This window comes from Lithobates pipiens, unplaced genomic scaffold (assembly GCF_037356315.1).
Source record: "Lithobates pipiens isolate NorthernLeopardFrog02 unplaced genomic scaffold, aLitPip1_a1.2 Scaffold_3, whole genome shotgun sequence".
Lineage (NCBI taxonomy): Eukaryota > Metazoa > Chordata > Amphibia > Anura > Ranidae > Lithobates > Lithobates pipiens.
Window position 1 is genome coordinate 185651337 of NW_027507790.1, and position 25571 is coordinate 185676907.

Sequence of the window (25571 nt, forward strand, 5' to 3'; positions counted from 1 at the left end):
ATTTTCAAATGTCGCCTATGGTGATTTTTAAGTGTCAAGGCTTGCCACCATTCCACGAGCGGGCATAATTTTGAAGCATGACATGTTGGGTATTTACTTGGTGTAACAACCTCTTTCCCCATATAAAAAAAAAAATTGGGCGAACTTCGCTGTTTTCCTATTATTTTTTATAAAAGTATTTTTTCCAAAAATATTGCGTTTGTAAGACAGCGGCGCAAATTCGCTTTGACAAAGTATTGCAACGACCGCCATTTTATTCTCTAGGGTGTCTGAACAAAAAAAACTAAAAATGTAATGTTTGGGGGTTCTAAGTAGTGTTCTAGCAAAAAAATATATATTTTAACTTGTAAACACTAAGTGCAAAAAAATAGGGCTGGTCCTTAAGTGGTTAAAAAAAATAAAATAAAATAAACCGTAAAGTTAGCCCATATTTTTTATTTTTTTTGTCTAATGTGAAAGATGATGTTACGTGGAGAATCGTGATCTTTATTCTAAGCAAAAAAATTGTGATTCTCATTTTATCCAGAATCGTGCAGCTCTAGCTCCTTCTTTTTTTTTTTTTTTTTTTTTTTTTTTTTGTGACAGAGTACATTTATTGGTTAATTTTTTACCTGGTGCTTTTGGTTATCTGGATCCTTCGTTAGACTTTTACTGAGGCTGTATTGAACAAAAAAGTTGAAACAAACCCTTTAAAGATGAATGGAATACAATGTAAAAATAGGGTGAAAAAAAGTGTTTTGCATATAACAGAAGACGTTTTTTTCTCCTGTCGGAATTCTTGGCTGGGAGTGAAATGTCAAGATTAGACACATGATAGGGAGATGTTAAGCCTGGTTTGTTTTAATATGCTGTGTTGTAGATGTGCATTGTGGTGGCACTTTTTCAATAATGCTGACAGATATAACTCTGCCATATTGAAATATGTGGGCTTCACTACAAACAAGTGAAAACATACATTTTCTTTCAGAAGTAAACAAATGTTCTTCCATAGCTTATAAGCTCACCGGATAGCATGATAAAAGACCGACAGTCTGTATATATATATATATATATATATAATGTGTGTGTGTATTTCATATATATATGAAATACTTATATAGCGCACAATGCGAACTGAATCGCCTCTATATAATGACTTTTTAGCTTAAAAGAAACAAAGTACAAATCAGAAAAAAAAAATTACCACCTAGCCCTATACTATGAATATTAGGAATAATCCAGACTTAATATACAGTATCTCACAAAAGTGTGTACACCCCTCACATTTTTGTAAATATTTTTATTATATAATTTTCATGTGACAAGACTGAAGAAATGACACTGCTATAATGTAAAGTAGTCAGTGTACAGCTTGTATAAATGTGCTGTCCCCTTAAAATAACTCAACACAGAAATTAATGTCTAAACCACTGGCCATAAAAGTGAGTACACCCCTAAGTGAAAATGTCCAAATTGGGCCCAAAGTTTTCCAGCACTGCCTTAACCCTATTGGGCATGGAGTTCACCAGAGCTTCACAAGTTCCCACTGGAGTCCTTTTCCACATCAGAGCTGGTGGATGTTAGAGACCTTGCGCTCCTCCACCTTCCATTTGAGGATGCCCTAGAGATGCTCAATAGGGTTTATCTCTGGAGACATGCTTGGCCAGTCCACCACCTTTACCCTCAGCTTCTTTAGCAAGGCAGTGGTCATCTTGGAGGTGTGTTTGGGGTTGATACCATGTTGGAATACTGCCCCGCAGCCCAGTCTCTGAAGGGAGGGGATCATGCTCTGCTTCAGAAAGTCACAGTACATGTTGGCATTCATAGTTCCCTCAATGAACTGTAGCTCCCCAGTGCCGGCAGCACTCATGCAGCCCCTGACCATTGCACTCCCACCACCATGTTCGACGGTAGGCAAGACACACTTGTCTTTGTACTCCTCATCTGATTGCCGCCACACACGGTTGACACCATCCGAACCAAATAAGTTTATCTTGGTCTCATCAGACCTCAGGACATGGTTCCAGTAATCTATGTCCTTAGTCGGCTTGCCTTCAGCAAACTGTTTGCTGGCTTTCTTGTGCATCATCTTTAGAAGAGGCTTCCTAATGGGACGGCAGCCATGCAGACCAATTTGATGCAATGTGCGGCGTATGGTCTGAGCACTGACATGATGACCCCCCAACCCTCTTCAACATCTGCAGCAATGCTGGCAGCACTCATGCGTCTATTTCCCAAAGACAACCTCTGGATATGATGCTGAGCATGTGCACTCAACTTCTGAGTGGAACCTGTCCTGTTAAATCGCTGTATGGTCTTGGCTACTGTGCTGCAGCTCAGTTTCAGGGTCTTGGCAATCTTCTTATAGCCTAAACCATCTTTATAAAGAGCAACAATTTTTTTTTTCAGATCCTCAGAGAGTTCTTTGGTATGAGGTGCCATGTTGAACTTCCAGTGACCAGTATGAGAGAGTGAGAGCAATAACACCAAATTTAACACACCTGCTCCCCATTCACACCTGAGACAAACATTTTTGTTATAAATTTTCTCCTTCACTGATGTGCGCTGATGAGGCTGCACTGATAGGCATCACTGTTGGGCACAGGTAGGCGGCACTGATAGGAAGCACTGATAGGTGACACTGAGGAGGCACCGTTGGTACTGCACTGATAATCAGTGCCCTGATTTATCAGATGTCCCTTTTAACACAAGCCAATTATCGGCTCTCTTCTTTCCTCATGCTGTCAGCTTGAGGAAAAAAAAAAAAAAAGTAGATAACCAGCTTCTGTTGACATCCGTGCTCAGCTGTCATTGGACACAGCTGATCATGTGGTAAAGGGCTGCTGTGATTGGCCCTTTACCCCGATCTGTGAAGGACTCGGCGATTATAAAGTGTGCCGCGGAGGGTGTGTGGGAAGTGCGATCACGGGAGGACATCTATAGATGTCCTTGCAGCAAAGCAAGTCATGAACAGGTTAAAGTCATCACCTCTATAGAGTGGTAGATGTAGACAAACATGTTGTCATTTACACTCGCCTACCTCCAATCTGATCTGACAAAAACATATGGAAGGGGGATCTGTTCCCCTCCGTCTGGGCGGATCAGATCGGAGGGAGTCTATTGTGAGTGGACAGCCGGACTGTTTACATCTGACTGCCCCTAGAGCAGAACGCGTTATGTCCGTGTCCACTCTGCATAAGTAAAACAGGCACAGACCTGACCTCCCCGAGGACACTGGCAGATTCCCTGCTGAGCAAGCGGATTCATGGTAGAGTCTGTCCCGTGTGAAAGGACCCGAGAAAAAGATTAAAAGTCCCTCCTTCTCCTTATTCCTCAATTGTTGGATGTGGAGAACCTCCACCAATGTGCACAGGAACTTTTAGGAAATCCTCACAACTCCTTATCTTGTAAAGTGGTCCCAAGAAGGGGTATAGAGCCTCTAAAGGTACTAGGTGGATCCAGAGATACTTCTTTCCTGTTTCAATGTTTTTTATTAATCGTTTACTTAGAATGTTAAAGAACCGTCAGTAGAACAGAGTACAGTCCTCGCTTGCTCCACATATATAGGATAAACAGTTGATCATGAAAGCAAACATCCAAGCATGGAAACCGTTTAACAATTCAACAATTTAGTGCTAAGCTTAATACAGACAAATATAGACCCGACTCGGAGGTTAGATCCTTTAATACAGTCCCCCACAACATATAACTAAAATGGGGGTCAGGACAGTGTCTAGTGCTGAAATACTGACAAAACACAGAATCTACCTGTACACTGTGTTGTAGTCATTCTATCAGCCACTGTTTGTGTGTGAGACAACTTGGTCTCTATTAAACATCATAACGAAGTTAAAATCCCAGCAAAAAATCTGGGTGGCTTGATAACATAGCGGGTAAGGTTCATTCAGCTATTGTTTAACTGTCCCCCGTAGGGGACCCTATTCTCAAGATTATTCCTAGGCGAGTCTGGGTTAACCAAGGAGTATGAAAGCAAGAAAATTGTAGTAGCACAATGCCAGAGGTAAGCATGAAATTAGGCTATTGTAGAAAAGAAGAGGAGAGAGAAGAGGGAAAGATGGGTCCATCCGGGAATGCGTGGTTGGCCGTCCGAATGGATAGCCTTATGTCTTGGGGGACCTGTTGGTAAGTGCGCCAGGAGGACCATATTTTCTCGAAAAGAGGTTGTTTGTCATTTAGAATGCTCACTATCTTCTCGTTTTACATTATCCAATTTAGTGTGTTTCATCAATGCTATGTCTACAATGGGGCTTTTCCAGGCTGACGCAATGGCTATTTTTACCACTAAGAATATATAAAATATTAAAGTCTGAGTATGTCTAGGGATATTGTCCACTGGCTTGTTTAGGAGGGCGACTGAGGCGTCTCTAACCATATTAACCATTGTGATCGATAATATGAATGAATGGATCCAGAAGCGACGAACCTTGGGGCACGTCCACCATATATGGAGTGGTGAACCCACCTATCCACAACCCCTGAAGCAGAAGGATGAGGCTCCTGGATACATTTTGGAAAGCAGTTCTGGTACCAGGTACCACCTAAGCGTGTACTTTTTATATCCCATATCAATCGGGGCAACGTTGAGGATGCATTTGTGGATCCGTATGCTCCATTTACACCAGTCCTCTGCCTCAGGGCTAATTTCCAGATCCCTCTCCCATGCCACTTGACATGAGAGTCTGGTTAGAGGGGCAGTGAACTTTTTGTAAATCACAGAGATTGGGGCTCACTCTACAAGATCTATGTCTACTTCTTGGGTCGAAAGAGCAGGTACTTCATGGGACGAGATTTCCAGGACAGCGGTATGATCTCATTCCATGCGCTTATAAAGCAATGCCGGGTAGAGATGTTATCCAGCTAAGATCTGTTCTTTGGAAGGAAAGTTTTACAGGCTATGGTTCCCCCCCCCCCCTAAGGTAGGATTTATTGTTTGACCTTTCAAGTGAGAGCTGTCCTGGAAGATGATTGGGGAAAACCTCAGTGAGTCTTACAGGTATCAGTATTTCCAAGAATATTCCAGGACAGCATCTATATTCCCACCCGGGTCTCTTGCATGTTTTGCAGTGGGTGTTGGTTTCTACGTTTTTCTTTCCCCTTGTGCACATTGGTGGAGCCTCTTTACATCTAACAGCTGAAGAGTAAGGGGAGGGCTTTTAATCTCTTTCTTGTTTGTGTTTCCTGTTGAAGGCAGAGCCAATCATCTCTCTGTGGGCTGTCCTGGAAAATTCCTGCAAATACCGTTACTGGTAAGATTAATCAAGGTTTTTCTACACAGGCGTGCAAAAGGGGAACCTCGCTATAATAATCTACTGAGGAGTGATAGGACCACTGCATGTGACTTCACAGAAGGGCAGATTTATTATTATGAGGATATTTCTAAAACTTTACAAGAGCCGTCACAAGACAAATGTAATATTTGTCTCTTCATTTTGCAGAATATTTTCACGAATCATTCCTTGGATGTCAATGTGAGATGGTTGGCCGTCTTATATTTTAAGAATGGGATTGAGCGCTACTGGAGGAGGGTAGCACCAAAGTAAGTCATTATGTATTTCCCTATTTCCTCTTTGCTAGTAGTATTGTTTATGTTGATAGCAGTTCTTAACTCTTGTGTAATGTAATTTTATCTTGGTGACAGATTTATTGGAAATATGATGTTAGAGCTAAAATGGCTGAATACACATAAAATACATACACTCACCAGCCACTTTATTAGTGGTACACCTGTTCAATTGCTTGGTAACACAAATTGATACTCAACCAATCACATGGCAGCAACACAATTCATTTAGGCATCTAGATGCAGTGAAGACGACTTGCTGAAGTTCAAACCGAGCATTACAATAGGGAAGAAAGGGGATTTAAGTAATTTTGAATGTAACATGGTTGTTGCCAGACAGGCTGGTCTGAGTTTTTTAAAACTGCTGATCTACTGAGATATTCAAGCACAACCATATCTAGGGTTTATAGAGAATGGTCAGAAAAAGAGAAAATATCCATATTTCATGCACACAGTTTAGGGGGCGCGCCACTCCCACTGTGATTGGACATGGCTGAAGCCAATCAGCAGGTTCCGGCAGCTGCAATGGCCGCCCGCGACCCGCCGATCGTTCAAAAGATACACGGAGCAGCGGTGTGCTGATGTAAACAAAGCACACCGCTGATTTGTCTGGGAGGAAAAGTGAGAGATTGTGTTTCATCTAAGCTGAATCATGATCTCTCTCTTCCTCCAGTGAATCCACATCCCCACAGTTAGAAACGCCTCCCAGGGAACACGTTTAACCCCTTGCTCACCCCTGTAGATAACCCATTCCCTGCCAGTGTATTTATACAGTGATCGTGCATTTTTATAGCAACTGATCACTGTATTGGTGTCACTTGGGGTCAGATTTGTCCACCACAATTTCACAGTCCTGCTAAAAATCGCAGACCATTACCAGTAAATAAGAAATTAACCACTTCAGCCCCGGACCATTTTGCTGGCCAAAGACCAGACCACTTTTTGCGATTCGGCACTGCGTCGATTTAACTGACAATTGCGCAGTCGTGCGACGTGGCTCCCAAGCAAAATTTACGTCCTTTTTTTCCCACAAATAGAGCTTTCTTTTGGTGGTATTTGATCACCCTGCGTCTTTTATTTTTTGCGCTATATATAAAAATAGTGTGACAATTTTGAAAAAAAACGCATTATTTTTTTACTTTTTGTTATAATAAATATCCCCAAAAATATATAACAAAACATTTTTTTTCCCTTAGTTTAGACCGATACGTATTCTTCTACAAATTTTTGGTAAAAAAATCGCAATAAGCGATTATTGATTGGTTTGCGCAAAAGTTATCGCGGTTAAAAAATAGGGGATAGTTATGGCATTTTTTATTAATAATTTTTATTTTTTTACTAGTATTGGCTGCGATCAGCGATTTTATTTATTTTTTATTGTGACTGCGACATTATGGCGGACACATCGGACATTTTTCACACATTTTTGGGACCATTGTCATTCATACAGCAATCACTGCTATATAAATGCAGTGATTCCTGTGTAAATGACACGGGCAGTGAAGGGGTTAACCAGTGGGTGGCAGTGTAGGGGTTAAGTGTTCTTAGGGGTGTGTTACTAACTGTTGGGGGCTGGGCTTTCATTTAGTGAACACTGATCTCTGCTCCAATCACATGGAGCAGAGATCATCATCACTTGTTGCTAGGCAGAACGGGGAGATGCTGTTTACAACAGCATCTCTCCGTTCAGCCGCCCCGTGAGACGATCGTGGGTATGCCCGTGGCGATCGAGTCCGCGGGACCCGTGACCGGACTCACGGGGGTCCCAACCAGCATGTGAGCGCGCCGCTGCCGGCTCACTCGCGATGATAGAGCGGCATTAAAGATTGGACATACCTGTACGCCAATATGCGCTGGTCGGGGACTGGTTAAAGTCCCTAAACCTATCCCATTTGTGACGCTATAACTTTTGTGCAAACCAATCAATATACGCTTGTTGGGATTTTTTTTACCAAAAGTATGTATCGGAATACATATTGGCCTAAATTGACATCTATTTTTTTTTTTTTTTATGTGTTTTTTATATTTAACTTATATGTTTTATAGTTATGTATGTATATATTCTCCTATATAGAATTTCTTTTCAAAATTGTCGGTCTTTTTTGTTTATAGCGTAAAAAAATTAAAACCACAGGGGTGATCAAATACCACAAAAAAAAAGCTCCATTTGTGAGAAAAAAGGACATCAATTTTGTTTGGGTACAACATCGAACCACTGCGCAATTGTCAGTTAAAGTGACGCAGTGCTGTATCGCAAAAAATGGCCTGGTCATTAAGGGTGTAAATCCTTCTGGGATATATTAAATGATCTATTAGTGATTACAGAGTTGCAATTACTTTGTCTTTTATATCTGCCTGGAGTTTAGCTTTAATGAATTTTATGGTGTCACTTTCAGTCACTTACTGCTCGAAATGAGGCACATTTAATAACCCAATTGTTAGCAATAATTTAACAACCATTTAACAACCACCATTCTAACACTAACCTCTCTAGCCCTGAAAAGAAAAACTCGCTATACGTACCTTTTCTGCAGGCGATTTAATCTCCAGAAGTGGCAGCTCTGATCCCATGCCGAGCTGTCAGCCACGGCTTCGCTGTGGAGCCGGGTGCAGAGAACACCTCTGTCAATGGAAGCCCCATAGTAACTCTATGGGTGCCGTCACTCCCCATTTATTTCACAGCAGTTGTCGGACGTGTACTCAGCAGAGCTTCCGCCCCTGGAGATGGGGTCAGATCGCCTGCAGAAAAAGTATTTGACTTTTTCTTTTCAGTGCTTGAGAGGTTAGTGTTAGAATGTTGGTGGCTATCGATGCAGGGATTTTAGTTTTATCATGGACTTTTATTTATTTCAGGTACTTGTATAGCGCCGTCAATTTGACTTTTATTTATTTCTTGTACTTGTATAGCGCCGTCAGTTTACGCAGCACTTTACATATACCTTGTACATTCACATCATTGACTTCCACTTTAAAGAATAAAATCTATTTGACAATTTTTCACCAATGTATCTAAAGACGTTCACACGTGTGCACTTTTTTATTTGTTTAAGCAGCCATCTTATCCAGCATTAGAAATGAAGTATAGGCGCAAATTGCATGATCATTTGCATAAGGAAACAGTCCATGTATGAAAGTCCATAGATAAGATGAATAGAGACCATCCAAGAAGGAGGATTAAATCACAGGAGCACAGGGATGCCAGCGATTTTAGGGCAAGCCTGTTGTTGGAGAGGAAGCAATCTCCAGAGAGTACATGCAAAGGAAGGGAAACACAGAAGTGCCTCTAAGTTTAGACTGTAGCCCTCCAGCCCGCTTCCCTGGTCTCCTTCCACACACAGCCCTGGGACCCAGACGAGGGGCAAATCAAGTGGCAGCTGACACAAACAGCATGTGGGACTGATCTCACCAGAGATGGACTTCTTATGTGCCTGTTTGTAATCTGCAAATTCTGAGTTGCTTTGACACACTTCTTTTTTTAATAAATAACCTACAGTCTACACTTAGAGACACTTCCGTGTTTCCCTTCCTTTGCATGTTACTCCGCATGATGCTGCAGTTAGGCCTCCCTAGCACTAGCATTAGCCCTCAGAAGAGTGATCAGTGGAGGGCATTTGACAGGCAGGGAGGAAGCATCTTAATTCCTGTTTAACTCCTAAAAGCCCACACCACTGTGCTGCCACTGCATGCATTGCACATGGTCATGGAGCGGTTGCAGTTTGGCCCCGTTAAAGAGAAAGTAAACTTCCTCTGCAGACATTTTCCTATAGGTAAGCCTGTAATAAAGCTTTACCTGTAGGTAGTGTAAATATCTCCTAAACATGCACCGTTTAGGAGATATTTACATAATATACAGCCAGTGACATCACTGCCACATGCACACTGGAGGAAAGGCCATGGGTGCCGTTCCTTCCGAGCCCTGTGCCGGGAATGGTGGCTCGGTCTCAAAGCACTGGAGTCCGTGAACCCAGAAGAAACTCCAGGGAAAATGTCAACCATCTCAGTGGTGTGCTGCACCGCTGAAAGGCTTCATTCTAAGGTAAGTATTTCCTAATGACCTAGCTCAATATGCCTTTGTCTTACAGGGGTGTGTGTGTTTTTTTTTTTTTTTTTTTTTTTTTTTTTTAAGAGTTTACAACCTCTTCAACTTGCGTCTCCCACCAAATGCAGCAGAGGGTTTAATTCTTGCTGCGGCCTTGAAGAAAAGTATCTTGCAGGAGCATCAATGAGCCCTTATTTGAATGTTGCATTCACATAACTAATCCACACCAGACACATACCCAATCCTAGCACAACATGCATGATTGTGCAGAACAGCTTAGGTTAAAATATTCTTTTGTAGGATAAGAGTCTGTGTCCTAGGATGTGTTTCCAGTGTGTATTACAATTTTTTTTTTTACCGTTAATTGTAATGCCAGCTGAAGACATTTGTTATGTATGTCTTACAGCACAGAGACATTAGTTGGGAGGGATTCCCCTGTCAGGGGAAATGTGCTTCTAAACCCCCAGTACTCCTGTGTGCAAAGGCTCTTAGCCATGAAAGGGCCCATTCTTAATTAAGTTCTCACTCCTAATTTCTTTTCTGGGAATGTTCTTCTGGGGAAGGCCATACATGAGGCAAGCAGGAAAACAATTTACTAGATTCCTTCATTAACACAGACAGTGCTGACAGGGGAATCTCTCCCGCTAAGCCTTTGTGATTATTGCTAGCGGCTGCGTAGGATTGCTGCTAGGTGACAATGTTATATCTGGCACCTAATTTCTTTAATTTAGAATATATGCCAAAGAGTGAAAAGGACACTTTCATATAAAACATGCATTTTATTTACAAAGATTAAAAATGTGTAGGATATCCCGTGCTACCTTGTAGGTATTGATATGTGGCGTGTCTTGTGATGGCTGGCTGCATACGACCTAATTGTGTTCCCACAATGTGAATCAAATAATAAGAGTATTTTGTAGTGCCAATAATAATTGTGTTAAATGATAAAAACTGAAGCTTTACTTCTCCTTATTGTCCTCTAAGTTTGACCTCTCTAACTAGGTCAAAATTTGCATTCCCTTATTTGCTGGGGTATGCACGGTGGGCTCCTTTGACCTCTTCCTCCTCGGAGCTCAGAGGAGCCCACATTGCATACCCCAGCATTTACAAAGATTAAAAACTGAATCAATAGATTTTACACACATCACTTCATTCATCATAAATTTCCATTGTGTAGGTGGTCATAGAGTGATGTCTGTAACCAACATGTTTCGCCAAGATTAGCTTCTAAAGCAGATTTTTCAGACCACCACTAGTCAAAACACCAGAAGACTTTTTAAAGGAAGGTCACCACAATCGTCCCAAGTCCTCAGGGAGGGGAGCGCTGTGCAGCCACAGAGGACACACAGACCAGGTTGAAGTTTAGTATTAAACTAAAACAAAACGAGGGTGCCTATTCTTGGTGCGACAGCAACCAGCAAACAACATTTAGTGGCTCGTGCCACAATACAACCACAAAGGTCTCCCCCGGACTCCAGCCTATACTAGCCGCTAACCATAAGCATATGCAAAATCTGGCAAGCTGCTTGTACCCAATTTGATGGAAAGATCAACTTTGGTACATTCAGCCTGCTCATATATGGTTTGAATCTCAGCCGTTGCCCGCTGAACCGGTCGAGATTCGAACAGCCTATGGCTGGCCTGAGTGTGCACCCGAGGCTCCTGTTAAAGTTTCAGAAGACAGTAGTGGTCCGAGAGCCCATCCATGTATGCTGACAGCCAAACAAAATGAATAATTTCTTCATAAATAAGATTTGCCTGTGTTCATTCTCCATTCTTGCCTGATGAGTGTCCTCTGTGGAATTTACATTTTTGACTTAACTTTGTTACCAGGTAGCAAAAATGAAGTGCGGCACAATGATTAATACATTTATGGCTGGGAATAACACAAATTTATTTTTTTAATTTTAGTTTCCATAGATGCGTAAGAGGAAAAAAAAACATTTTTGTAAAGAAATAACTCTTCATATGGGTCCTATACAGTATTTTCATATAACTGAAAGGCTCAGTGACCAATGTTTAGGCGGCCTATAGAAATCTATATACTGAAGCTCACCAATGCAGGTCTAGCACTGCCCTTAGCTGGTTGGGTAAGAGATTTAAACACAACCAGTTCACTTTCTCTGCATTTCTTATTTATTTTTAATATTGAACAGGAAAGGGGTGGAGGGGACAATGACTTTGGAGCATTTGAATTAGAATTTCTGTTCCTTTTTACGGATGAGCTCCATACATTATCTCTGAATAGGGCAGTGGGAGGATACACTTCTTATAAGATATTCACCAAAGTACAGGGGTACCATTATCTCGGTGATTCTTGTACCTGCTCTTTTTTTCACATCCCTTTCATCTATCTTCATAATAGAATTAGATGCTGCCGATTGTTGCCCTATAGACTTCTATTGCTGCAACTAATTAATAAGTGGAAGGCCCATGAACCAGAAGCATTGAGATAACAGTACTGCTGTACCCCTGTATCTCAGAAACAACAACATGGCGGCAGTTAACACATTACGCTTATGCAGGTGCTTGGAGTCCTGTTTATACTAAAGCCTGGTACACACAATTCGTTTTTTTTTCCACTCATCTCAGCGGGTTTAACGTAAAAAAAACTGTCAGCTCCGGTCGGAGCCGCTGTACTAATGATCCAACATTAGTAAAGCGATCTCCTCCGCTGAGCTATTGAGTTCTGACAGGCGAACGACCCCTCCACCTGAAACACTCCAGGCAGCGCTCTCAGCTATTGGCTGTGATTGCTAATCGGGAGCCAATATGCTGTTGGTTTTCCAGGATGCTTGGCTGACAGAAGCTGGCTTAACAGCCGACTACTATCAGACCGGCTGACATACACACTGGCCATATGTCGGCTTTTATAGAACCGGCCAGTATCGCCTAACATTCGGCCTGTGTGTACAGGGCTTCAGTGTGATGGGACTGCGCTGGACAGCCTTGCCCAGCACAGTCTCAATGCAAGACGAGGCAGTTTGCCGCTTTCACACTCGCACCCTGTAATGCTGCACTACCGCAGTGCAATTGCATGTGATTGTGACGCAGCACCATTAAACTCAGTGGGCAAGTTTGACAGGCACTGACGCCTGTCGAATTCTGCACCCCAAGTTATAAATGCTGCGACAGTGACGTGTACAGCCCCCATGCAGCTGGTATTTTACAGTCCAGGTTGGTAGTCAGGGGGTAGTAAAACCGCTCACCCACCTGTCTGAAAGAGTCCTTCATTCAATTAGCTCAGGTCACACCACTGCAATGTATGGCATGCAGTACTTGCTGTGCAATGCTCTGTTTCAGCACATTCTCACCACAGCCTTTTCACCCAACACCAGTGGCTGCATTTTAACGTAACTGCTGGTGGGAATGATCCCTTACAAAGACAATTCATGGGTCTTTCCTTTTAAGAGTTACATTTTACGGTTGGTTAGGTTTAGGTGACGCAATGAGGTTGATGTTATGTTGACCTTTATAAATGAGTAAATTGGCTCACAAACTGCATATGAGAGAGATGAAACGGGTAGCAATAGAAGTTAGCTCATAGTATGTCTGTCTGTCATTAGTTTTTTTTTTTTTTTTTTGGTCTTGAAGAAAGCCTTCCCATCTTATAAATAGCACAATAGATGTCTGCCTGACCTTTGCTCATTGTAAAGACCATGGCCAGCTCTGTCTATAGGGATGGGGGATGAGCACAGTGTGAAATGATTCACTCTCAAAACACAGACAGACACATATGAGAGCCCCTTAGTATCCACAACTCTTTAAATAAAATGCTATCATGAAAAATATTATGTAAAAGACACATATTTACTAGATGGTATGCAGTGGACTGGAGCTGACCGCTGTGTTTCTTGTTAGCACAGCTGGATTGATTGCCATTGTAGACCGGAGAGGTCTCGAGGTGAATCAGCTGGCGTTCTTCACACTAGCGCTGCTGCATGATCATGTCTTTTTTGTTTTTGTTTTTTTTGTGCACTTTTACGCTGGATCCTCTTCTGGGGTCTCCTGTCGGCACTCCTGGCTCCTCCCCCTTCACCATTGCCCCCAATAGCAAGCCACTTGCTATGGGAGCACTGGTGCATGCTCGCTCCCAAGCCCCACTCTATATGTCCAATTAGACACGTAAAGCCGTGGCTCGACCCTGCCCTCAAACTTGCTCCTCATTTGTGTGAAGGTAAAAAAAAACTTCAGCCTTTACAACCACTTTAAAGCGGGAGTCCACCGGAACTCCACGTTTTTTTTTTTTTTTTAAAAGCCAGCAGCTACAAATACTGCAGCTGCTGACTTTTAAAATAGTGACACTTACCTGTCCAGCGCGCCCGCGATGTCGGCACCCGAAGCCGATCTCTAGATCGTCACTCGGGTGCTGCCGCCGCCATCTTGGGTATGGGAATCAGGAAATGGAGCCTTTCCGCTTCATTTCCCGGTTCCCTACTGCGCATGCGCGAGTTGCGCTGCGCAATAAGGACGGTCCCCGCTGCCTCTGGGATCCGTGTGTTTCCCAGCAGGCAGCGCGGCACTTGCGGAAGGGGGCGGGCACTTGCGGAAAGGGGCGTAATCTACGCCCCTTTCCGCAGAGAGCTATCCCGGAAGTGGGTGCAGTTACCTGGATTATCCAGGTAACTGCACCCCCCGCCCCCCTGAAAGGTGCCAATTGTGGCGCCGGAGGGGGGGAGGATTCCGATGAGCGGAAGGTCCATTTTAGGGTGGACCTCCGCTTTAAGGTAACCAAAAACCTTCTGTCTGAAGCTTCTACCCCCTGCCCCCCCCCATAGTTAACTGAGCCTGATCTCAATCTAGCGCTGTGCAAGAGAGCAGCGACTCTCTCTCTCTCCTTACTGGATAGAGAGGCAGCCAGCAGCACAAACCATTGGTTCCTGTTGCTGTCAATCACAGCCAGTGTGCAGAGAACTGGGACAGGGCCAAGTGGTGCACTGTGTGTCAATGGCCACACGGCCTCCAACTGGGAATCTGGCCTGTCGGCTGGCTCCCGTAGCAAGTGGCCAGCTATGGGGGCACTCAGACGTGGGGAGGAGCCAGGAATGCTGGTGGGGGATCCGAGAACAGGAGGTCCCGGGTTGCTCTGTACAAATCCTTTGCACATAGCAAGTAAGTGTAACATGTTTGCTATTTAAAAAAATAAATAAATAGGTTTACAAGCATTTTAAAGCAGAAGTAAACCCATAGATTTAACAATTAAAAAAAAACAGTTGGCATTACCGGCATGCCAGGAATGTAACGGTCACATTGGTTGCACTCTCAACCAAACTGTCAAACCATCCAATGGCTGGTGTCATACCTGATCACATGTGCAGTATCATGGTAGTTGAAGATTAAACAGAGGCCATGATGGCAGCTTCCTTGGCTGAAAACGATTGAAGAGTTTACTTCCACTTTAAGTGGGCGAGGCTAGAAGGCCATAACACAATGAAAAGGGTAATGAAATGTAAGTGAAAAAGCAAAAAAGGCGATGTTTAACCTTATGTTTAAAGCCAAAAAAAAAACCTGCAGGCAAAGGCATAATGAGCTTTGAAATACTCAGCATAGACCGAGGCTTCGACATCTGATCCCGGTCCACGCTGAGGGAACTGACATGCTCCCTCGCGTTTCTTCCAGGTAATGCTGCTCCGGCGCTGTGAGTGGCCGAAGCCAGGATTACGTCACTCCCGTACATGCGCGCAAGAGTCGTCTTCCCGGCAGACACCGCCGGACCTTCAGCTGGGCCTTCACATCGCTGACGTCAGCGGCTGCATGCAAAGTAAATATAAACCGTACAAGTTTAGGAGATATTCATTTTACCTACAGGTGAGCCTTATTATAGGCTTGCCTGTGGGTAACAGTTAAAAAAAAATGGGTATACAGCAGCTTTAACGTTCATAAGATACTGTATTTTTATGGACCATGATGCTCATTTGCATTATTTTTAAATATTTGATCTTTGTGTCTTTATTTTCTATGTACATCTCACTTATTCATGCCGACTTGTTTTATTACATGTTACCGGTAGGACCAAGTCCTGTCCTCATTTTCACGGTCTCATATTTAATGCAGGCGATGACTTATTTATTAGTGCCAACTTTGTAGTGGGAAATCTAATTCTTGTAAATATTTAAATGATTGATTTGGAGATATGCCACAGAGTGATGTTGTATAAATTTGGTTTAGCACCAAGTTCATCATTTTCAGCTGCCATATTCAGAAGCTGGCATTGGCTTGTTAATTATCTGGGCAGGTCATATCAGCAGCGAAGTGGAAGTGATTTCTGCATGGTTAGACTTCACTATTCTATACTCTCCTTTGAAAGCTATATATCAATCATATCTCTCTATACCTGCCCTAATGAAACACCAACCCTAACCAAGAATATAAACGGACACAAAAAAAAGGCATTCCATTAACCAATTCAGCTCTCTAGCCCTGTATACCTCCATAAATCAGAGCTTTTTTATTATTTTTTTGCTGTGGGTTAACAATAACTTTGACTTTATTAACCACTTGCTTACTGGGCACTTAAACCCCCCCTCAGTCCCAGACCAATTTTCAGCTTTCAACGCTGATGCACTTTGAATGACAATTGCGCGGGCATACAACACTGTATCCAAATGACATTTTTATCATTTTTTCCCCACAAATAGAGCTTTCTTTTGGTGGTATTTAATTACAGCTGGGAGTTTTATTTTTTGCTAAACAAACAAAAAAAGATGCAAAAAAATAAATAATCATGTTTAATAGTTTGTTATAAAATTTTGCAAACGGGTCATTTTTCTCCTTCATTGAAGTGCGCTGATGAGGCTGCACAGATGGACTGCATTGGTGGGCACTGATAGGCTGCATTGGTGGGCACTGATAGGCATAGTTAAGGCGGCACAAATAGGCACAGATAAGGCGGCACTGATGGGCACATAAGATGGCACGGATGGGTGGCACAGATGGGTGGCACGGATGGGCACTGATAGGTACCACTGATGGACTGATGGGCACTGATAGGTGGCACTGATAGGTGGCACTGCTGGGCACTGATGGGCGGCACTGCTGGGCACTGGTAGATGACACTGATGGGCACGGATATGTGGCACTGGGGTGCAGCACCTTTGTTAAGGCAGATTGTGGGCACTGCTGGGTGGCACTGTGGGCACTGCTGGGTGGCACTGACGGGGGGCACTTACTTTTTTAATGTGGCACTTGCAGGGGGCAGATGGGCACTGGCAGGGGGCAGGTGGGCACTAGCAGGGCTGGCCGTGATCGGGACTGATGTCCCGATCACGGCCGCCGGTGATCGCCTTTTTTTTTCTCCTCGCGCTGTCAGCACGAGGAGGAATAATAGCCGATTACCGGCTCCGTTATATCACATGATCAGCTGTCATTGGCTGACAGCTGATCACGTGATAAGGGGTCGGGATCGACCCCTTGTACGGATCGGTGATCAGGCGAGTCTCGTAGACTCGCCGATCACAGAGCGCGCCGTGCGCGCCCCTCAGGGGGCACGCAGGCCGCTCGTGCACGGGACGACGTCAATAGACGTAGTCCCGGAAAAGGAGATCCGCGCTGTAGCCGTCATTTGACTATAGCGCGGATCTCAAGTGGTTAAAGATAAATTACTTATGTGTGTGTGCAGCGCTCAATTCATATAAATAAGTGTTCAATCAAAACGTGGTTGTAAACCCTTACATATAACCAATAAAGTCACTGGTGTCAGGTGATAAACAGAAATGAAGCAAATCCTTCTACATAAGTTGTATCTGTTTATCTGCAGCCTTCTCTTCAGCCATTCAAAGTCCCTTCACACAGCACACAAGAATTGATCTGAGGCTGTCAATCACAGGCTGTGCGCTGTCCCTCCCCATCACCTTTTTTCTCTTGGTGCCAGGAAAATTTGTCACAAATGATGCACTTTTATTCCTGCAAAGACTCGGGAGGGTAATATATATAAGCCTGTGGAGACTTTGTAGCTGAAAGGCACAGAGTCAAAGACATCTGGTGAGTGTTAAAGAGCACAGGGTGCTGCATGAAGCACTTTGTATGTGAAGCACCGTATGAAGAATGTCTGAAGCACTTTAACACAAATAATTTATTTGAAGCATTTTACAGATGAACGTTTATTTTGGGACTTATATCAGTAGCACTTTCTGTCAGTTCACTACATTTGTTGCACATGTGTATATCTGTATTGATTAATTATATCAATTTTATTTCACTGATTTATCTTTTATGTAAATGGATTACTATCATTTAAGGACAGCGCTGTGGGTGGAGTAAAGCATTTATAACAAGTGGGTAATATATAGGCATTTGGTGAACGGTAGCAGTCTGGGTACAAAACTCATGATTTAAAGGAGGGATCTCCAAACTACGGCCCTCCAGCTGTTGCGACTCTGCACATCCCATGAGGCATTGTAAAACTCTGACATTCACAGACATGACTAGGCATGATGGGAATTGTAGTTCCTGAACAACTAGAGGGCGTAGTTTGGAGACCCCTGATTTAAAGTGATAGTGCTGTGGAGTATATATTAAAAATGATGCATGCTGATAGCAGAGGAGAGAATCAGCAGACAGAAATTATACTTTGTTCATTTATTTCAGACATGTACACAGTATAGAGAGATATGTCATGTCTGAGGTTTACAACCACTTTATTAAAATTTACAATCTACCGTATTTATCGGCGTATAACACACACTTTTTTCCCCTTAAAATCAGGGGAAAATCGTGGGTGTGTGTTATACGCCGATCCCCGGCCATTGTGAGCCTATTTCGGCCGTTCTCTGCAGCTTTCGGCTGTTCTCTGCGGCTTTCGGCTGACTTCGACCGTTCTCGGCGGCCGAAAACTGCTGACCGTTCTCGGCGGCACCTTTTTTAAAAGGCAAAGCTGCAAATGAAACTGACAAGGCTGCAATGATGGACAAGGCTGCATGACAAAGCTGCATATGACACTGACAACGGTGCAATGATGGACAAGGCTGCAGATTGACACTGATAAGGCTGCATTGATGGGCATTTAAATGTACCGTATATACTCGAGTATAAGCCGAGATTTTCAGCCTCTTTTTTGAGGCTGAAAGTGCCCCCCTCGGCTTATACTCGAGTCATCGCTGTCTGCCCGCTCGATCAGCGTGTCGAGCAGACAGACAGCGGCCATTCTATTCAAAAGCCGCGCCTCCGGCTCCGCCTTCGCCTGTGATAGGCGGAACACTGAATTTCCCAGCAGCCTGTGTTCCGCCTATCACGGACGTCGTATCATCCTCGTACTACGGACGAGGATGATACGACGTCTGTGATAGGCGGAACACAGGCTGCTGGGAAATTCAGTGTTCCGCCTATCACAGGCGAAGGCGGCGGCGCAGCTTTTGAACTTACAATGGCCGCCGACGAAGAGGGCACGGGACGGCACGGCACGGGACGGGACGGGACGGGGGCAAGGCAAGGCACGACACGGGACGGATGCAAGGAGGCAAGGCCCGGCACGGGACGGAGGCAAGGAGGCAAGGCACGGGACGGAGGCTCGGGACAAAGGTAGGCTGGACACACACACACACACACACACACACACACACACACACACACACACACACACACACACACACACACACACACACACACACACACACACACACACACACACACACACGGATGGAGACACACACAGGGATGGATGGATGGATGGATGGAGACACACACACACAGGGATGGATGGATGGATGGATGGATGGAGACACACACACACAGGGATGGATGGATGGATGGATGGAGACACACACACACAGGGATGGATGGATGGATGGACACACACACACACAGGGATGGATGGACGGACACACAGGGATGGACGGACACACAGGGATGGACGGACACACAGGGATGGACGGACACACACACAGGGATGGACAGGCATGTCTCACCCTCGGCTTATACACGAGTCAATAAGTTTGCCAGTTTTTTTGGGGGTAAATTGGGGGCCTCGGCTTATATTCGGGTCGGCCTATACTCGAGTATATACGGTAATTTTTTTCCCTTACAACCAACTTTGACCTACAGGTAAGCCTAGATTAAGGCTTACCTGTAGGTCCAAGAAATATCTCCTAAACCTATACGGTTTAGGGTATATTTACCCGAAGACAGCCACCGCTGTCTACGGCGCATGCGCCGTAGACAGCGGCGCTTAGGCGCACTGGGGCAGGCCGCAGATCGCGGCGATATCCCGCGAGTGTCGGCTCCCATGCGCATGCGCGGGAGTGACGTCATCGCTGCCCCGGTGAATCAAAGCGCTGGAGCAGCGAGACCCGGAAGTCGCTCCGGGATACATGGCAGCGGCAAAGAGGAAGACGGAGGACCGCTTCGGGGGCTTCGTTCTCAGGTAAGTTATTCATATTGGGCTAGTATGCTATGCATACTAGCTCATTATGCCTTTGCCTTACAGGGTGTGCTTTTTTTTTTTTTTGAATTTACTTCTTCTTTAAACTTCCCTCCTAAACTTGGGGTGCGTGTTATACGCCGATAAATGCGGTAATTATTCTGTGATATACTGTATGTACAACTGAAGTGAATTATTATTAAATAGGTGCTTGACAATTTCAAGTCCAGTTAATAAAAAAAATGAATGCCATTCACCACATACTCCAGCGTGTAAACAACTTCTTAAAGAGAAAGTAAATAGTTTAATTTTTTTTTTTTTTTTTAAACCCTGCACAGTAAAGGCATAATGTGCTAGTATGCATTGCATTGCATTGCTTTAGGCTCAGTTCATACTTGTGCGATGCAGATACCAGTGCGATTCCAGTGCAGATTTCCGCATCGCACCTGAATCTCTGGCAGTTTGCACTTCCCTCTGCAAACCACCTCAGGTGTCAATACAAAGTTAAAGACACCTCCACATTGGTTCTCAGATTGCAGTACGAATTTAGAAGTGGTGCAGGAATCGGATTCCAGTGCTAAGCAAAAAAAGGGCATGCACCATTTTAACCTGAATGCGATGCAAATTCAGCCATACAGTTTTTATGGCTGAACTTGGATCGCATAGACATTGCATGTGATCTGCACAGCAATACGGTGCAAAACGCATTTGATTTCTGGCATGGCACAAGTGTGAACTTAGCCTTAAAGTGGATGTAAATTCTCACATATACCCAGTGAAGTGAAAAGCCTCAGATGACACACAGATGTGAAACAAATCTCCCTACATAAGTTTTACATGTATATCTCCTGTCTTCAGCTTTCTACATTCTTTAGAAAGTGCACATCATGGAATATTTCTTCCCATTTCAGCTTTGGGAGTCTTGGCATACACTGTGCGACAGCTAATTGGAGGAAAGGCACCTGCCCTCTGCATAGGAAAAGGAACGAAGATACTTGCAGAGCTGTGCTGTGAATAGACCAGCTCTCTGCTAATCTATTAGCTCCCTCCCCGACACAAATTTCCAGCTTCCAGCTTTTATCTCCTGTGTTAGAGAACTTGTCAGAAGTTATCATGCTGATAACAGAGAAATGAAACAATAGATAGACACAGGACTTAGGGCTTTGGAGAGAAATAAGTAAATACTACAGAAATATGTGCCCAGGTCAGATTTCATGAATTTGGTTTGCATCCACTTTAAACTTGTTGCCTGTAGCTTCAAAAATACACAAGCCTCTTTAGGGAAGAGTTGTGAATTTCTGATCCCTATAAACTTCAGTGGAAATGCGCAAAACACATTTTTTAATGGAATTTCTTGCCTCACCTTCTTCTAGTATATTGTCTTCTATTAAAACTAAAAACATGTGTAGGGATGGACATTAAAAAAAGAAGCTCCGAAAACGCTTGAAGAAGCTCAAGTATGAACCAAGCCTAAAGCTTGTGAACACTGTTCTACACACCATTCACAATCTATTTTTTCGTGATACAGAACTAAGATTGGGGACATGAATGCCAAGGGAGCAGCAACAGCGAGAGGAAAGAGGAACCGCAAACACTTAGACCCCTTTCACACTGGAGGCATTTTTCAGGTGCTCTAGCGCTAAAAATAGCGACTGAAAAAAGCCTCAGCTGCACTGGCAGGGCTTCACAAAAAGTCCTGCAAACAGCTTCTTTGCAGCGCTCTTAAAGCGCCTCTGCCCATTGAAGTCAATGGGCAGTGCCGGTAAAGCGCCGCTGTATCGGCGTTCTGCAGGCTTTAACCCTTTTTTGGCCCCTAAAAATACAGTAAAGGGACACTTTTCCTGGGCGCTGTCAGTGTGAAAGTGCCCTTTAAGTTATTCTAAAGGTTGTAACTTAAAAAATGGTTTTGCACAGAGCAGCCCTGATCCTCTTCTTTTTCGGTCCCATGTCATTGGTCCTGGCTCCCTCCTCCACCAATTGCCCTGAATAGCAAACCTCTTGCTATGGGAACTCTTGAGCAGGCTTGCTCCCGAGCCAGGCTACTGTGAATGGACGTTGTCTGTTCACACACAGAGTGCATTTGTTTACTGGCTGTGATTAACAGCAGCAATGGCTCCTGCTGCTGTGTGAACCAACAAGGAAAGAGAAACCCCGATGAGCTGCTGCTCTAAGCACATCACTGGATCGAGATGGGGCTTTGGTAAGTTGCACCCAGAAGGTTTTTTTACCTTCATGCATAGAATTCACTAAACCCACATCACAAAAAACTATCAATAATTATTGTATTACATGCTGTTGGTTCATACTCGGTCACTGTGAGAGAAATTTTTTTGTATTTTGCAAAAAACCTAGTTGATCCTGCTGTTCTCAAACCCCCCCTTCTGTCCAGTCCCTGTTTCTATGAGGAGCATTTCCTCCCCATCTCGCCTGAGAAGCCCACGTGACTATAGAGTCACACATGGGCCTATACACAGTGGTAAATGACAGCCCACTCCCTCCCTGCTCCTCCATGCCCACTAATCAGCTAAACCAGCCTTTCTCAAACTTTTCAACACAGAGGAACCTTTGAATTAGTTCTCCAGTCTCAGAGAACCCCTGCTAAAAATTAGAAGTCTGCAACTCATGATACATTAGTGTGCTGGTCATTGGGAAGAATTATCTCCTTTACAGATAGCTAAAAATATCAATGGTGTCAGTGGGAACTTATCTGAGAGGCAGTAATTGTCCAATGCTGAAGGAACCCCTAGCAACCTCTGGAGGAACCCTGGTTGAGAATCACTGAGCTAAACACAATGGGGGAAGGGGGGTGGGATACTACATGTAGACTGATGGAGGCCTCACCTCCCTCTTAGTCTAAGATGCAGACTTGAGGGGCGTGACACAGCTTGTGACTGACAGAAATCTGCAAATGCCATGTTATTGCCAAAAAAATAATAATAAAGATTTGATTGCAAATATATATTTGGTGATTTAAAACAGTTTTAGTCGTGTTATTTATTTTTACTCTATTCTAAAGGCTGTTTTTCTTTTATGTTTTGAACATATGGCCAGCAGCAGAGGACTAGAAGCTCCTCCCTCCAGACAGGCTAGGAAAGAACTGGGTCATGTGACCGCTGTATATTGGTTCGGATTTTTTTTTTCTTATTGAAATAATTACAGTGCTATCATCCATATACAGAAATAGAAGGGACAATGCAAATTATACTGTGTCTGTTTAGTATCACTTTACGGTAAAAATTCTTCTGCCTTTAGAATCACTTTAAGGCCCTCAAGTGGTTAAATACTTCTACTTTATACAATTCCTACATGATATGATTCATATATACTTAATAGTGTAAGAAGCTGCCCTGTGTCAGCCAAATGTGAGAGATCTGGGTCAAGTCTCTCACACGGTGGTGCAATCCATAACGCTGCTCATGGAGTGTGTGTTCTGAAGTATTGCGCAGTGGGTGTGTCAGATCTCTGGAGACCCTGGCGCACAAGACAGCTTCCATCAGTTTTAAAGAGGAACTCCACCCGAGGCATCATCAAAAATTTAATTTAAAGGGTTAGTTTACTGACTCTTGCCAAAAACATCCCCAAGCATTCCAGTGTTCTCAGTACATTAACATGCAGTGCTCCGTTTTGTAAAAGCATTCTTACTTTTTTAGCTGCCCATTTCATTGCCACCCCCTCCTTGTCTTGCAGATGACCTATGTCTGTAAATTATCCTGTCCAGCTTTCTTGCAGATGAAGTTCCCCTTGCTCTGCACCGCTCCTGGCGCCACAATCTTGAAGGAAGATCTGCGCGTCTCTGTGGTTCCCCACATAGACCTGCACATGCTCTAAATCCAGCTCACGGCCTCCTGGCACATGTGATATGAACAGCTCCCCTATACTTCATCCTCGACTAGGCAATGATTAAGGAATCAACACTGCAAAAAAAAAAATTTACAGTATAAAAAAAATCTACAAATCTGTAAGAAGGTGGCGGGTGAAGGCGGGTGAGATCGTGTTGTCAAAATTGGTGAAGGTCTGCTTCAGACACCACCACATAATTTCAAAATGTTTCGTATTTTTTATTTATTATGCAGTCTTAACTGCTTATCATTAGTAAAAATAAGACACCACTTGATTTTTAAAGTTAAAGTAATTTTTGAGATGAGTAAATTTCACGGTAAAGCTGCACAGCTTAACAATGCAAGAGTAGAGAAGTACAGATGCCTGTTGGTGGCTGATTCTCTTTAGAAAAAACATTGTCACTTGTCCATGTAGCACAAGGTGACAGCGTATTTGTAAAGTGCTTCTCCCAAATCACTTATCCTCACCCAACCAGCTGCTCCTGTCCTCATTGCAACTGCCAAAAATACCCAATGTTTCCATGTATGGAGGACCTGAGACCTTCTCCCGGGTGATAGGCTGTGCTAGGCCCAAGCGCTTTCTCCAGCTTTTCAGTGCAGAGGAGCCCTCAAAATAACTTTCCAGTCTTAGAGAACCCCTACTAAATATTACTATATCTACAATTCATGATACATTAGTGTGATGGTCAGTGGGAGGATAGCTGCTTACACTTAGAAATAACTAAAAAGATCAATAGTGTCAGTGGGAACTTATCTGGGAGGTAGAAAGTGCTAATTTCTCAAACTCCTAGCAACCTCTGGAGGAAAAATCTCAGCCTTTAGTACTATTTTATTATAAAAATGTCCAATCCCCCCACCCTACATGTAGCTTTATGTCTGACTCCCAGTTAAAATACCCTGTATATCTGACTTCTGGGTAAATTTATTACTATGATATGTTATGATACAAGATATATTTTATATATTACTTTTACTGTTTAACAAGTTCCCTACCGCCCTATTGTAAAATGACGGTGGCAGGAACTGTTCCTCCCTCCTGGTGGGCGTCATATGACGTCCTCTGCTTCCCGGGATTGTGGAGGGCATGCACATGCTCGCCGCATCGCTGGGGACCCGGTGCGTGTGCCCGTTAACAGAGCCGGGACGTGGATCTGTGTGTGCAAACACATAGATCCACGTCCTGTCACAAGAGAGGAGAACTGATCGGATGTTTCTTGTACAGAGGAACACCGACAGATTCATTCCCTAGGACACACATTTAGCCCCTTGATCGCCTCCTCGGGTTAACCCCTCCCCAGCCAGTCACATTTATACAGTAATTGGTGCATTTTTTTATAGCACCGATCGCTTTATAAATGTGAATGGTCCAAAAATGGTCTCAAAAGTATCCGATCTGTCTGCCGCAATGTCACAGTTACGATAAAGATCACCGCCATTAGTAGTAAAAAAAAAATAATAAAAATGACAAATCTATCCACCATTTTGTAGACGCTATAACTTTTGTGCAAACCAATCAATAAATGCTTATTGGGATTTTTTTTCTTTTTTACAAAAAATATGTAGTAGTAGAATACATATTGGCCTAAACTGAGGGAAAAAAAGAAAAAAATTAAAAATGGGATATTTATTATAGCAAAAAGTAATAAATATATATATATATATTTTTTTTTCAAAATTGACGCTTTTTTTGTTCATATCACAAAAAATAAAAAAAAGATGATCAAATACCACCAAAAGAAAACTCTATTTGTGGGGAAAAAATTATCAAAATTTAATTTG

At 43.4% G+C, this 25571-nt stretch overlaps 1 protein-coding gene across 1 annotated transcript in view; it reads left to right on the forward strand.

Moving 5' to 3' along the window:
- The window catches only part of IPO11 (importin 11), a 703238-nt gene that overhangs the window by 18523 nt on the left and 659144 nt on the right, over positions 1-25571 (forward strand). Inside the window, exon 3 of the mRNA XM_077462617.1 lies at positions 5436-5536. Within this exon, the coding sequence (XP_077318743.1) occupies positions 5436-5536 (101 nt within the window). The remainder of the gene's footprint in view (positions 1-5435; positions 5537-25571) is intronic.